The 13,763-nt window shown below is 45.7% G+C and overlaps 1 protein-coding gene across 1 annotated transcript in view; it reads left to right on the top strand.

Annotated features, from left to right (window-relative positions):
- Positions 1-13,763, top strand: part of B4galt6 (beta-1,4-galactosyltransferase 6) — a 62,761-nt gene that overhangs the window by 28,613 nt on the left and 20,385 nt on the right. The window contains exon 3 of the mRNA XM_051202067.1: positions 294-407. Within this exon, the coding sequence (XP_051058024.1) occupies positions 294-407 (114 nt within the window). The remainder of the gene's footprint in view (positions 1-293; positions 408-13,763) is intronic.

The following is a 13,763-nucleotide window of genomic DNA, read 5'->3' as shown; positions in this document are numbered from 1 at the left end:
ACTCCTTGTTCCTTTAGGTTAGGCCCAGCCATGGAGGTGAGGGAGCAGGTGTCCTCCGGCTGCAAAAGGCCCTGTTGTGTTTGTGTGTAAGGGTGAGGGCCTGCGGCTCTCTGCACCTCTCCTGGGAAATCCTGTAGAGTGTCCGGCTGAGCTTCCGTGTACTTGACTCGGATTCTTTCTGGGTTGTTGCTTGTGTATTGCACACTGCAGCCCTCTGTGCTGGTGAAAATACTTCATGCTAGAGGCAAAGAAAAAGACAACACTGGGTTGTAAATTTCTTCTTTCTCTCCAAGATTATCCTGAAGGCAACAATTCAAGTGACTATCTTCTGCAAACAACAACGTATCTTCCACAAAACTTCACCTATTCACCGCACCTCCCCTGCCCAGAGAAGCTGCCGTACATGCGTAAGTGTGAACTCTGTCATTATAAAAGATTAGAAACTACGTGGTTTGAGCATGTCATCAGATGGATCATTATTGTGAATGCTGACATTTTTAATATACTAGATGCTTTTCCATTTTGTAATTTTAATTTGGGGGGGCAGTGAGCACTGTTTTTGATGGTGGATGGTTGAAAGCTAAAGAAAAATATAGAAAAAAAAAAAAAAAGATAATGAGAAATACCCGTTATTTCTCCCATCTAGATTTGAAAAAAAATACTTGACTTAGCTTTTTTTGTTGTTGTTTGTCTGTTTTGATTTTTCAAGACAAGGTTTCTCTGTGTATCCCTGGCTGTCCTGGAACTTGCTTTGTATACCAGACTAGCATCAAACTCACAGAGATTTGCCTGTGTCTGCCTCTGGAGTGCTGGGATTAAAAGTCTATGCCATCGTGCCAGGTTATAACTTTTTAAATTCTCTTAAAGCAGATTAGGACACTATAGATTAAGCCATTTCTCGTCCTCTTCCCCATTTAAGCTCCCCTTATCTCCCTCAGAAGTGACCTGGTGTCTGTTTGATATATGCATGTATAGAGTACTGTAAACTTAGTTTTACATAGATAAATGGAGAGATAAAAGACACAGTTTCAAAAGCCTTAAGGATTTTCTTACCCAAGTAGCCATCTCCAATTGACAGTCACTCACTAAGGAAAAATGAGTTTTCTCCAATGGAGCCGGACTGGGCCAAACCATTCCCTAAGGGCAGGGCCCATGCTCAGCAATATGTGGACAATACAAAAATGAACTCAGTGGTATTTTTGTCTTATAGTGATTTATCTGGGCTTTGACAAAATTTATTTATTCATTTACTTGTTTGCCTTACAGGTTATTTTTTTACTTAAATGTTATGGTTTTCAATTCTGTGTTTTTATGGAATTCTGTGTGTGCAGGTGTGTGTGTCTCTGTGTCTCTATGTGTTTCTTGTGCTTTGGGCTCTTTGTTTGTTTGTTTATTTATTTATCTCCTGTTTGTTTCTTTATTTTGTCCTGTTCTGGTTGTTGGTTTTTAAGTTAGATTCTTATTTCTTTAATGAGAAGTTTAATGAGAGAAAGAGACAGAGACAGAGAGAGAGAGAGAGAGAAGAGGAAGGAAGGAAGGAAGGAAGGAAGAAAGGAAGGAAGGAAGGAAGAGAGATATGGATTTAGGTGGGTAGGGAGAACCCTGGAGGAGTTGTGGAGAAACCATAACCAGAATATATTGTGTGAAGAAAAATCTATTATCAATTTTTTAAAAAGCCTAAAGGGAGAAAACAACAACAACAAAAAAAATTAGGTGGTTCTCTAAAGCACAAGTTCCTCTGTGGCCTGCATTTTAGCTTGTTTTTGGAGAATTACCCATGGTCTGTCATGTGGATTTGAGTTGTTTCTGAATTATTGTGGAGAATGGCTTTGATAAACATGCCATGTTTTATTTTCCAGTTCTCACCTGATGGGCAGTTAGGTGGTTTCTACTTTTTATTTTTCTTTTAGTCACACAACTGGAAAAAAAGTCCTCCGTCTTCCTCATCTTAAGAGCAGAATAGCCCAGCCCTCTCTGCTCCCACGTGTGGGCACACTTGGGCACTGATAACTCAGGTTGGCGGCTGTTCCAGCTGCCCTTGGGCTTTCCAGTTTCTCCCAAGTTATTGCAACAAGCAGGGCTGATTTATATCACATTCATGTCTGTAGGCTTTGTGGTCTTTCTAAGAAATGACTTGTTTTAACTATGTTTTGTGGGAGGGCTTATGTTCCCATCCTTGCTTGTGTTCATGGAGTCTGGAAGAGGGTATCCGATCCCTTGGAGCTGGAGTTACAAGGGTACTCGGGAGTTTCCCGGATATGGGTGTCAGGAACTCCCAGTCAGAGTGGAAAGCTTTCTTAACTTCTGAGCTGCCTCTCCTCTCTGTGATTTTTTTTTAAACTGACCAAACAGTAGAAACAGTGTCCCATTATTCAAGATTTTACTAACCTCCTTACTGGTGGTTTAGCTCTCTCTCGCTCGGCCCCTCATGGCTCTGCCCCTCATGGCTGTTGGGTCCTGTTCAACACCTGTGTCAGGTATTGATATTTCTGAAGTCACAGTTGCCAGCTGTGTGTGCTCTAAGTGTCTCTTCACAGTCCCCGGCTTGCTTCCTAATCCTTCTCATCAAGTCTTTTACGAAGTTCAAATTACAGGTTTTGCAATGGATCAATCTCTAAGATTTTGCTTTTTTTTTTTTTTTTTTTTTTTTTTTTTAAGGAAGCTTTTCTTACCTCGACACCATACAAATACTGTTATTTCCTATTATTTTTTTTTATTTTGTTCTTATGCATTTGTATCCAGTGTGTGCCAGTGACCCAGGTGCTATAGTTCAAATATATATTTTCAAGCATCAATTTTTCCAACTTGTGGCGATAAAATTCTGTCCTCCGGCTATCAGAAGCTCTGTTAATTGCCATTGGGCTCCACTACGCTCTTAGGAATAGTTTCCATACGCTACTTTGTATCTTGATTTTTATACACTTGAAGATTTAAGTAAACTTCTTTTTGATTGTTGATCCCCATGCTTTATTGCCCTTAGTATCTAAGTATGCTTCTTATATTTTTACGGAGGAAATTGCTCCCTGCCTATCATGGTTGTAGGCTGGCTTTTTAGTTAATTGTTGGTAGCTGTTATAATGGTAATACAAAGGAGGGCTGGCTTTGGCACATGGCTTAAGGAATGGTTTTTCTCCATGGAGGGTGCATCAGAATCACCCAGAAGGTTCTGTAGAGCACAGTGTCCCTATGCCCTACGAGTTTCCCTTTCAGTGGGGCTAAAGAGGCATTGGGAATTTTCATCTTAAGTTCCAGGGTGCTTCTGGGGCTGATGATGCTTGGGATATATGTCAAGAACCTAGAGTTCTAGCCTTTTCTCTGGGCAATACAGAATTGCCTGGGGAGCCTCTTTCCTGTTTGGGAACAGCGCATAAATAAGGTTCTTGGTTTTATTGATCTAAACTGTGCCCTGGAATTAGCAAAACAAACAAATGAGCGAGTGATTCTGCTCATGCTAGCTCTGTGTGCCCCACAGTGAAGGATGATGGGCAGTGACTCCTGTGGCCCCCTCATCTGTCGTTGGTTATGACAGCCTTGTTTTCCCAAAATGAGTGTTTTTGTCTGCGCAATACTGAAGCCACTGGGAAATGTCCCGTTGGAGTATTGATTACAGTAATTTCCTCTTCATAATTTGCATATTCAGGGAATTATAGTTGTAGGAAATCTTTGTCCTTGGTTTAGTGACCATTTTCTTCATTATTGGTTTATGGACACTAATTAAACAGTTTGAAAGTGTCTGCCTGCCGGGCCCTCATGCCAGCATCCTTCTCCTACAGTGCTAGAACTCCTGTGGAATGGCTTCTTGGCCTGGTGCTTGAGGGAGTTCAGCTTGGCTTCTGTGGGTTCCGGGGCTGCCTCTCCCCTGGACTGACAGCTAACCATTCACAGAGGGCTGGCTGCTCCATGGTGTCTAATTTAAGACTGAGCACCAATCTCATGTCCAGCGAGCCAGGGCAAGTGGGTTATTTGACAGAAAATGTCACCATGTACAGGTGATATTTCAGAAGAGGACTATGAATATAATCAACATAATAAGGTTTCCTGCAAAGAGGGTCCTGTGTGAATGGGGCAGGGGCGGGACAGAGAGAAACAGAGAGGGAGACTGAGACAGACAGACAGACAGACACACACACACACACACACACACACACACACACACATTTGCTGGTCACATGACTGCACAGGACATCTGTAACACACAGATTGTCAGTGCCACCTTAAGTGTGAATGAAGATGAATCACAGTATAGAGTGTGAAGCTCGACCGATATTAATCGGAGTTCTTCCTTCTTTCTCCCGTTTGTTTTGATGCAGCCAGACTTTGTAATAATCAAGGGGATGAGACAGGTGTGTTATCCTGAAGCTTGCCTAGCTGTGCAGCCTTAGAACAATTCCCTGCGACCACAAAGAGCAGCATTATGTGACGTCTGAGTGTAAAATCTCGTAGCATACAAAATAATTGAATATAATGCCCTTTCCAAGATGTAGTTGGAGTCAAACATTCAAGTATGGCTGCTATTTAATCTACGTGTAACTGCCAGCTATGGTGTGAACTAATATTGGTGTGCGGTTATGGGAGAATAAGTTCTGGTGTCTCCCCTAATGTAGCTGTGCCATGGCCAGCCCCGGGATTTCCATGCTGTGGAGTTTCAGCAGCGTTTGGTATTCAAGAGCGGCCAACCACTCTATATAAAATCTACCTTAATTTGTGCTGTTTGTATGAAGAGGGTGAGTGATAATTTCATTGCTATCTAATATTTACAGGCTCTCCAGAGGGCAAATCAATTCTCAGCTTTTAAAAATCTATGTAGGACTCTTTGTGATAACCAAGTGATATAGAAATCTGTCCTCCCGGAGCATAAACACAAGTGCTTAGCATGGGTGTTTTGATTTTTGATTTTTCTGTGTGGAGTAGAGATGGAAAATGACAGGTGTGCACTCTGCATAACAATGAAGATGGTCTTACCTTCCGCCTGATTGTCACTCAAATAGAATACCCCGGCAGTGACTTTCCCTTATCCTGTCCTTGTCCTGATAGCCTCCACGGTTGCAAACCTTATGAATGCAGGAGTTTGCGAAGATGAATTTTAATGAGGGGATTGAAATTCAGCAAAGGGGAAAAGCAAGTAAACTCAAGGAGAGCTCACACAATGCTTAGCGCAACAAACTGTCTATCATGCGGATGTCTGCTGCAAAGCAGCCATTCAGAGTGAGTGAGAGGAGTCTGTGTCTGGCTGCAGGCCTGAGTGTGCAGGGGTGGAGGCTCTCAGAGAGCAGAGCTAGTGAGATCCAGCAGAACTGGCCAAGGGCAGGCAGCACCCAGAGACATGCCCGTGTTCTGTCCTCAAGGTGAGGCATGAGGCAGAAAGGACAGTCACTGAGGGGGTTTGGATCTTCGGGCCAGCCCAGCAGGAAGAGGAAAGAGCTGCCATGGGCTGAGGAGGAGCTTTTGTGCTGGGGCGGGAGGGCTGCTCCAGCTGGGAGGGCTGGAAGGGAGTCTCACTGAAGGTGATGATGGGGTCGAAGGGTCTGTATATAGTGCTGGGGAATCCCCAGGCAACCATGAGACGGCTCTGGAGGGTGCCAGACCTGGTGCCCACATGCACAGGGTTGATAGTGTGCAGACTCCTCTCAAGTCAGAACATACGTTTCCAAGGGCAACGGAGTGGGGGTGGGGGAGGCGAGAGCATTGCTTTGGGGAATGAAGGTGGCCAGATGACCCATGGACTAGGTGTGTTCTTCACAACAGTTGTTCAGAGGAGAATCTCAAAGAGACGAGGGTGGAGCCACTGGCGAGGCATGCCTTGGCCAGGTGTCACAGCCGCCTGAAGGTTGTCTGACTTGGTGATCCTTTACTGAAGCAAACGGCTCAGATAAATATCACAGGTGGAGAATGGGGGAATTCAGGAGTTTAGTAGGGCATGTGGCTCCAGGAACGTGGCTGGAGATAAGAGAGAATGGGACAGAAAGAAGGCTGAGGACAGGGTTCTGAGAGGCCTGCAGTTATGGGGTAAGAGCTTGTTAGTAGCGGAAGTCAGAGCAGAGTCCCAGGGATCAACTGTTCCCCAGAGAGCAGGTGGAATGAGGAACTGTATAAAGGCCATGGAACTGGATGAATGGAAGTCCTATGCCAGCGACTACAGGGGTGTCACACCTGAGAAGTGAGTCAGGGTTGTAAACCTGGATGATCTTCAAACTTAGTTTTTCTGAGATAGGGACAGCCTTGGCCGCCCTGGAACTCCTTCTATAGACTAGACTGGCCTTGAACTCACCTGCCTCTGCCTCCTGAGTGCGGGGATTAAAGGTGTGCACTGCCACCTGGATGATTTTCGAAGATAAAAACTTAGTGGGATGGGGAAGGAGAATGAGGGTTCAGAATCCGACCAGTGAGCCCAGAGAGAGAGACGGTCCCAAGAGTGTGGCTTGAGCATTACAGGGAGAAGAGTGCCAGGAGATGTTGGACGGAGCGGCACATGGAGTCTGTAGAGAAAGGGAAGGGCAGCAGGGGTAGCCTCGGGTGGATGAGCTAGCTGTGAAGAACAGGAAGGTGGTCCCTGTGGAGATGCATCTGGCCATCTAAGGCTTTGCTTGCATGGTGCTGGATACAATGAAGAGGTCTGATTATGTGGGAGACAGAGGGGATGGGGGTAATAGGAAGAGGAGGCAGGGAGGGAGGGATGAAGGGAGAGAGGGACAGAAGAAGGGAGAGAGAGAGTGGGACGAGGCAGGGGGGAACACAGAGAATAGAAGCAAAGAAGGACCGAGTGCCATGAAAGGTAGGAATGCGATAGAAAGTAGTCGGCTAATCAACAGTTAACGGTGACTCACCAGGTAACCAAGGAAGCCTGCCAAAGCACTCACAGCATGACCCTTGTTTTTGTCCAAAGCTGGATATATTGGACGCAGTAGATGAGGTTTGTCCCTTCATGATGGGATTAATCTGTGGTTTTCTTCAGTGCGTTGTGTTAGGTGGAGAATTTGAGCACACATAGTCATTGCTTCAAGGTCAGATTAGAGTCCAGGTGTGACAGGTCCAGAAAAATGCTAGAGACTCCAGGAAACCTGGGTGGCCAGGTAGGTTGAGAGATTGAGAAGCACAAACAAGGCCCAGCCCACGCTGTGAAGTACCTCTTGGTGCCATTCGGCAGAGCTCACAATTCCCTTCGGCCACACTCAGGTCTGAAGACAGAACTGCCATTGCTTGGAGCCCTCAAGCCACGGTGCGGTGTTTACTGCAAGGCGTTGTGCAGAGTATCCTGTCTTTATGCTGTTTATTGCTTTTTCAGTGTTTTGTGGTCACATGACCGTCCTTTCCTGCTTGAGATGCTGAAGGTTCGATTCTAAATTCTTCCTTTGGGAGGCCGGACTCAGCAGTAGAGGCGGTAGCCACAGACGTGACCCACGGGCATCTTTTGACATAGGGTTGCTGACAGAGTGGCCCAAAACATACATTTTTAAACACAAACATGCCCTTGGCTGGCAAACCTTTTTATAGATACAGAGGCGATACTGAAACAGAAAAAAAGAAGACACTACCACCAAGAGGCTATGGAAGGAACTTACAGGAAGGGAAGGGGTGGGATGAGAAAATGGAAGATGAACAGGAGGGGGCCGTGGATGGCAGAGGGTGTGCAGGGCAGGAGCCACCTGACAGGGAATGGAGCTGTGAACCAGAAGGTGGCGGGGCTGTGGGCATAAACTGTAAGGTGTTGAATTTGTGTTGCAAGGGAGTAGACAATTTGGAGAGAGCAGGAGGAAGTGTGTGGACACCTTTATGCTTGGCTTTAGGGTTGTTGATTTGATAGTGTGAGCACCTTGTGTTTCGTACAAGTTGCAAGCAAAGAAGGGTTTCTGTGAGATGAGGAGCTAGAAATGCTGATAATTTATGCAGGCCATTGAGACATAAAACATGGGCATTTCTTGGTGTGTGCGCATATCTCCGGGAAACACATTGGAAAGGGCAGAAGCAGACGATGAGCTGTATTTTCTTGATTTCATTTGTGTAATGGCTTTTTGGGGACGAGAAAGAAGCATTGCATTTAATGCACATGTTGGACCTCGTGCCAAAGCAAAGATGAATGATGGATGTGCATCTCAGAAGCAAGGAAAGAGAGAAGCAGCCATGGCAGGTTATGTCCTCCAAGGGGATTTTCAGATTTTTTATTGTTGGGGAAGGGGAAGGCAATTTGGCAGCATCTGATGAAAGATGTGAGTCTTCCTAGGAATCCCCAGAGTTCACAGGGGGGATTACAAGGTAGACCTGGGAACAGAAGCAATAAAGGTTGATTGGAGGCTCAGTTAGTTGTTAGTTGTTCAGGACAAGTCAAGGAAAACACAAGCAGGTGGGGGTGGGTGGGTGTTAATAACTCTGTGCTGTTTAGATTAGGAGACAAGGGCCTGGGCAGTTATGGGTCTGTGAGTTTGGGTCATTTACACGTGGCATATTTCTGGCACAAGAGTTTTTAAAGATGTGTTATAGCACCTGGTCAAGTCAGAGAACACAAACGCACATACAAAAGAACATGGGGTGCAACAGCTTTGCTGCCAACATCCATCTGTCCACCTTCTCCCACCCATCCACCCAACTATCCATCTACCCGCTCACTCATCTACCCATCCATCCATCCATCCATCCATCCATCCATCCATCCACCCGCTCACTCATCTACCCACCCATCCATCCATCCATCCATCCATCCATCCACCCGCTCACTCATCCACCCATCCATCCATCCATCCACCCCCTTCATCCACCCACCCCCTTCATCCACCCAACCACCCATCCATTCATCCATCCACCTACCCACTCACCCATTTACTCATCCATCCATCCATCCATCCATCCACCCACTCACCCACCCACCCACCCATCTCCACACCTACCTACCCTAGCACTGGAATTTGTAACTGAAAGCTTTTATGTTTAGAAAGCTCTAGTTTGATCATTTTAAGAATAGCTGAGTAAGAACACATTTGTTAAAACAGTAGTTATGGACATTCTAGAAGTCAAGAAGTCTATGGAAGGCATATGAAGGAGTGTCTGGTGTTGGCTTCTGAGAGGACATAGGTGGACAGTGGCAGGGTGAGTCATAGTCATTGAACCACAGAGGCACAGGAGGGTGGGGGAAGAGAACAGCCTTCTCACCAGAGAGCAATATTTCTGGGAGTCTTTCACACTGTCCTTACAGCCCGGGACAGTATATTTAAAACTCTGGAGGCAAAACTGGCACAAAGGCAAAGAATCAGGAACTAGTCTTTTTATACCCAAAACTGATGGAGGCCCCCGTGTGAGTGATGAAATCATTTCACACTGTTGATTTATAGGGGAAAGAGCCTTTGTCTACAGATTAGAAGCCTTACATTTCACTTGCATTGTAAGAAGCATGTAAGCCTGGGTAATTCACATGGGTTGAATGTTTGTGATTCTGAGAATTAATTTAATAGAAAAAAGAAAAGAAAAGAAGAGCTCTGAATCATGTCTGGGGATATGTTATAATACACATCGGTGCTGAAAGCTGTCTTTTTTGGTCCTTGAGAACTCCTTAACAGGCTCCAGGCCCCTCCGGTCCAGATTCTCGACAGGAGGCTGGAGTCTTGCATCCACAGTGGTGAGGCTCCATTATTCTCATTTGCAACAGCAGTCCTTGGCTTGTGGGCGTGACTGCAAGACTGACAGGTGGCTTACCTCTGCAAGGATTCCCTCCTTTCCCCTTTGCCCTCTAGATAACTGAACAGAGCAGGTGCCTTGTCCCTTGGTCTTTACTCTCTGACTCCAGCCCCACCCTCCAAAGAGTGAAATTCATTGTGATAAATTTTATTCTTTGTATCGTTTGCTGATTGATTGCAGTTCTATGTGAGGGTACTTTGTAGAGCAGGCTGGCCTCAAACTCAGAGATTTGCCCGTCTCTGTCTCCCAAGTACTGGGAATAAAGGTGGATTTTAGTGAATGCATTTATTCTTTTGACCTTTGAATCTTTAACAGGAGGCAGACTTCACTTATTGGCAGTAGAAAGGTGAAGGTACCAGTCTCTGGGGAGCTCTGTACAGCCACTGCAAATAAACTCAAGGGCTGGCTGGCCTGGTGGCTCACTGTATAAGTGGTAAGGGTTAGGGTGTGTTTATACTCCTGGCTCCTTCACAGCAGGTGGCTCTCGATTGTAAAGCACAGGCACTCTTATAGGGGCCTGCTGTTAAGTCAGAAGTGGAAGTGGTTTTCTATAGGGTCCAGAGGACCCGCACCCCCCAGTGCTGGTGCTGCTGTTGCTGGCAGGATGGCTTCATGACACTGGGTCATCTCTGCCCTTCAGCCAGCAAGGTGTTGGGATTCCAGAGCAAAGCAGTGGGAACACAGGAAAGCCGGTAGCAGACAATGCTGGTGACCCGTGAGGGGGCAATCGGAAGGAAGATGAAAACAGGATGTCTCAGGTCTCAGGCGTCCTCCATGAGCCAGCAGGAATCCAGAAGGCCTGACTCCTGATTACGTGGACCGTGTATATGCAAGGGATGCTGGGAGAACACTGATAATGGACAATTGCAGACGCCGAGCCAAGAAAGCTGGAGAAAAGACAAAAAGTTGTTTAACAGTGCAAGAACACAACCCAGTTATTTATGCAAGCTGCTTATAATTGAGCCTCATCACTATAATTTTAGTAAGGTGCTTACTTTAAAATGCATCTGATTTATTTGTGATTTTTCTTTTCTCCTTTTGGTTTGTTTTTGTTTGTTTGTTTGTTTGATGCAGGGCTTCTCTGTGTAGCTCTGGCTGTCCTGGGACTCATTTTGTAGAACAGGCTGGCCTCAAACACAGAGATCTGCCTGTCTCTATCTCCCAAGTACTGGGAATAAAGGTGTGCGGCACCACTGACTGGCTATTGGTGTGATTTTTATTTGATGAGTTTTTTGTTTGTTTGTTTGTGATCAAGTCTTGGTATGTTTAGGCCCGATGTCTACGGTTACTCTTATATTTGACTTGTCTTTCTAAGATCATAGGCCTCATTCTCTTGTACATCTTTAAATTTGACCTTTTAAAGATCAACCACTTTGCGATTTGTCTCACCAAAGGGTGGGTTTTTTTTTTGTTTGTTTTGTTTTGTTTTTTTTTTTTTTAAATAAATTCATCATCAGAGCAGGCCGGCATTAGAAGGTGGATTTTTCTCCCTAGCTCACTCTGGGGAATATAGGCAATTACATCCACAAATGCTGCTATGTAACATGTATGCATACTGCCTGCAGCCTCTGATGGCCTTCTTCATCAGATGAGGTAGGACAGGAGGGGAGGCCATAGAAGACACCTGAGCATACAGAGAGGAAAGGCAGGGTTGTCTGGGGAGGAACCAAGTGTTTCCTGTGTGCGGTTGTGGCTGTGAGAGTCTCTGAAGATGCAGAAACATTTCCTTTATGAGATGAGGAAGTTAGAAGGGGGAATTGACTGGAGGACATTGTAGACTGATTTGTGCCTACTCTGGACTTCAGCAGGTGTCAGGTTAGTTAACTGTTAAAAGATGACCTGTGGTTCCGTCTTCCCGGCTTTCATCAGAGATGGGGGATGCTGGGGGAGGGAAGTTTGTGAGCAGCTGCTGTACAGTTCCGAGTCTTCCTGGCTGTCACTGGAGATGGGGGTGGTGTTGAGGGACATTAGAGAGGGGCTGATATACAGTTCCAGTGAGAAATGAGAAGCTTCCAGCTCTTAGTTAAGGACTTGACTAGATTAGGAGAGATTCAGGCTCATTTCACAGGGAGAACCGTGTTACATTGGATACTCAGTGCTTTTTAGACCAAGAGCATCTTAGAAATCCCTGGCTTTTCAGCTTTGTATAACTAGGGGCAGGCACTCAGAATAAATATGTTGGCTTATATATGCAAATTTACTTCCTTAAGAGCTGCTGGGGGTGGGCAGGATTAGGATAGCTTAGTAGTTATATTACTGCTTACAACTGAGGCTTTGATGCCTGTGGCCTCCAAGGGCATCTGCTCTAACCTCTCTCTCTCTCTCTCTCTCTCTCTCTCTCTCTCTCTCTCTCTCTCTCTCACACACACACACACACACACACACACAGCATGTCAGGAGGCCAGTTGTGGTGGTGCATGCCTGTAAGCCTGGCCAGAAAGCAGAAGCAGGAGAATGAGAGTTCAAGGCTAGAGCTGCACCTGCTGCTGTGGCGTCTGTAATCCCAGCTCCTCAGGAGACCAAGACAGAACGATTGCAACTAAAGCACCAGCTTGGTCAGCTTGGCGAGGCTTTCTTTCACAGTTAAGACCAGCTGGGTGGATGAGATATAGCTCAGTGATAGAACACATGCCTAACGTGTGTCCTAGGTTCAGTCACCAGCACTACCAAACCCAAGCATCCAGCCCACGGGAGTTCAAGGCTAGCCTAGGATACTACTACTATTGTCTTCATCTCTCTCTAACAACAAACAAGTCAGTAACGGGATTTAGCTCAGTAGTGGTATCAGCATGAGCAGGGAGGTGCTGTAGAGACCTCTTCTCAGGTAAAGCCTGGTCCTTGATTACACTGCAAAAGAAGCATTTCAGGACCAGCCAGGGTGAAGCAAAGGTATTTAGACAGTGAGGCATACAAGGAAAGGAGACCACACACCAAAGACATGGGTGTGGGCTTCTCAAGAGCAAGAGTCCCCCATAAGTGTCTTTAGGTGGCTGCATACATGGTTATGTGGCTTTGTAAGTTACAATGTTCAAAGAATGTAATTTACAATAAAGTTTCAACAGAGGTACAAGTTTAAAGTTTAAAAATATGTGAGAGGGTTGCTTATTTATCTTAAGTAAACCCCCCCCCTTTTTTTTCTGTTGTAAGTGAAGTTGTACGGTGGTCTCCTGAGGTGCACTGTTTATATTTGGGGTCTGGAGTAGTGCTGACAGGCTGCATGCAGCTCAAGCCCACACTCATTCTGGCCCCAAGAAGGCATCATTTGCTGTTTTCACCACCCTTTGGGATGCTAAGCACTGTCTTTGTAGCAAGTTTAATTTTACCAGTTGTACTGTAGATTCTTGACCTTCAGCCAGTGAGAAATGCAAAGTAGCTACTTGGATCTTTAACTTATCTCTTTCTCTCCTGCCTCAGCAGCTTATATGGGGCCCTGTGTTCACTTTCTGGAGGGGTGGAGGGTGGGGAAGGATGTCAGGAAATAATAGTAATAGCAGCCAATATTTATGGAGTATATCTAGTATCTGTCCTGTCCCCTGTCCTTCCTACAGGTGACATTTCTCTCCCAGGGCCTGTGCAGAATTGATTTCAGGACTCTTCCTGCCCAGAGTACCTAAGTCCATGGACACCTCAGTCCCTTACATAAAATGTCATATTTACATGTACCCTACGCATGGCCTCATGCATGCTTTCAATCACTTCTAGATTAGTGATCATAGCTAATAACTGTAGTGATCACGTGTGCTGCTTGTTTAGGGAACAGTGACAAGAAAAATGTCTACACGACAGACTTTTCCCTCCCAAATGTTTTTTGTTTCGTTTTGGCTTTCTGAGACAAGATTTCTCTGTATTGCTTTGGAGCCTGGCTCGATCTGTAGACCACCACCAATGTCCAGCTCCTCCCCCCTCAAATGTTTTGATCTGAGGGCCATTGTATCTGTGACTGTGGAGCCTGCCGATACTTCAGGCTTTTGAATCCAATGGCTATGGCTACCTTGGAGGGCAGCATCACTAACTCTCCTACAGACAAGGAAGCTGAAGCAGAGAAAGAACAGTGTCCTGTAGTAGGCTCTAGGATTTAGATCCCCACAGGTCACTCATTT

The sequence above is a fragment of the Phodopus roborovskii genome, unplaced genomic scaffold (genome assembly GCF_943737965.1).
Source record: "Phodopus roborovskii unplaced genomic scaffold, PHOROB, whole genome shotgun sequence".
Taxonomy (NCBI): Eukaryota; Metazoa; Chordata; class Mammalia; order Rodentia; family Cricetidae; genus Phodopus; species Phodopus roborovskii.
The sequence above is the reverse complement of the archived record's forward strand: the minus strand, read 5'-3'. Positions and strand labels throughout refer to the sequence as shown.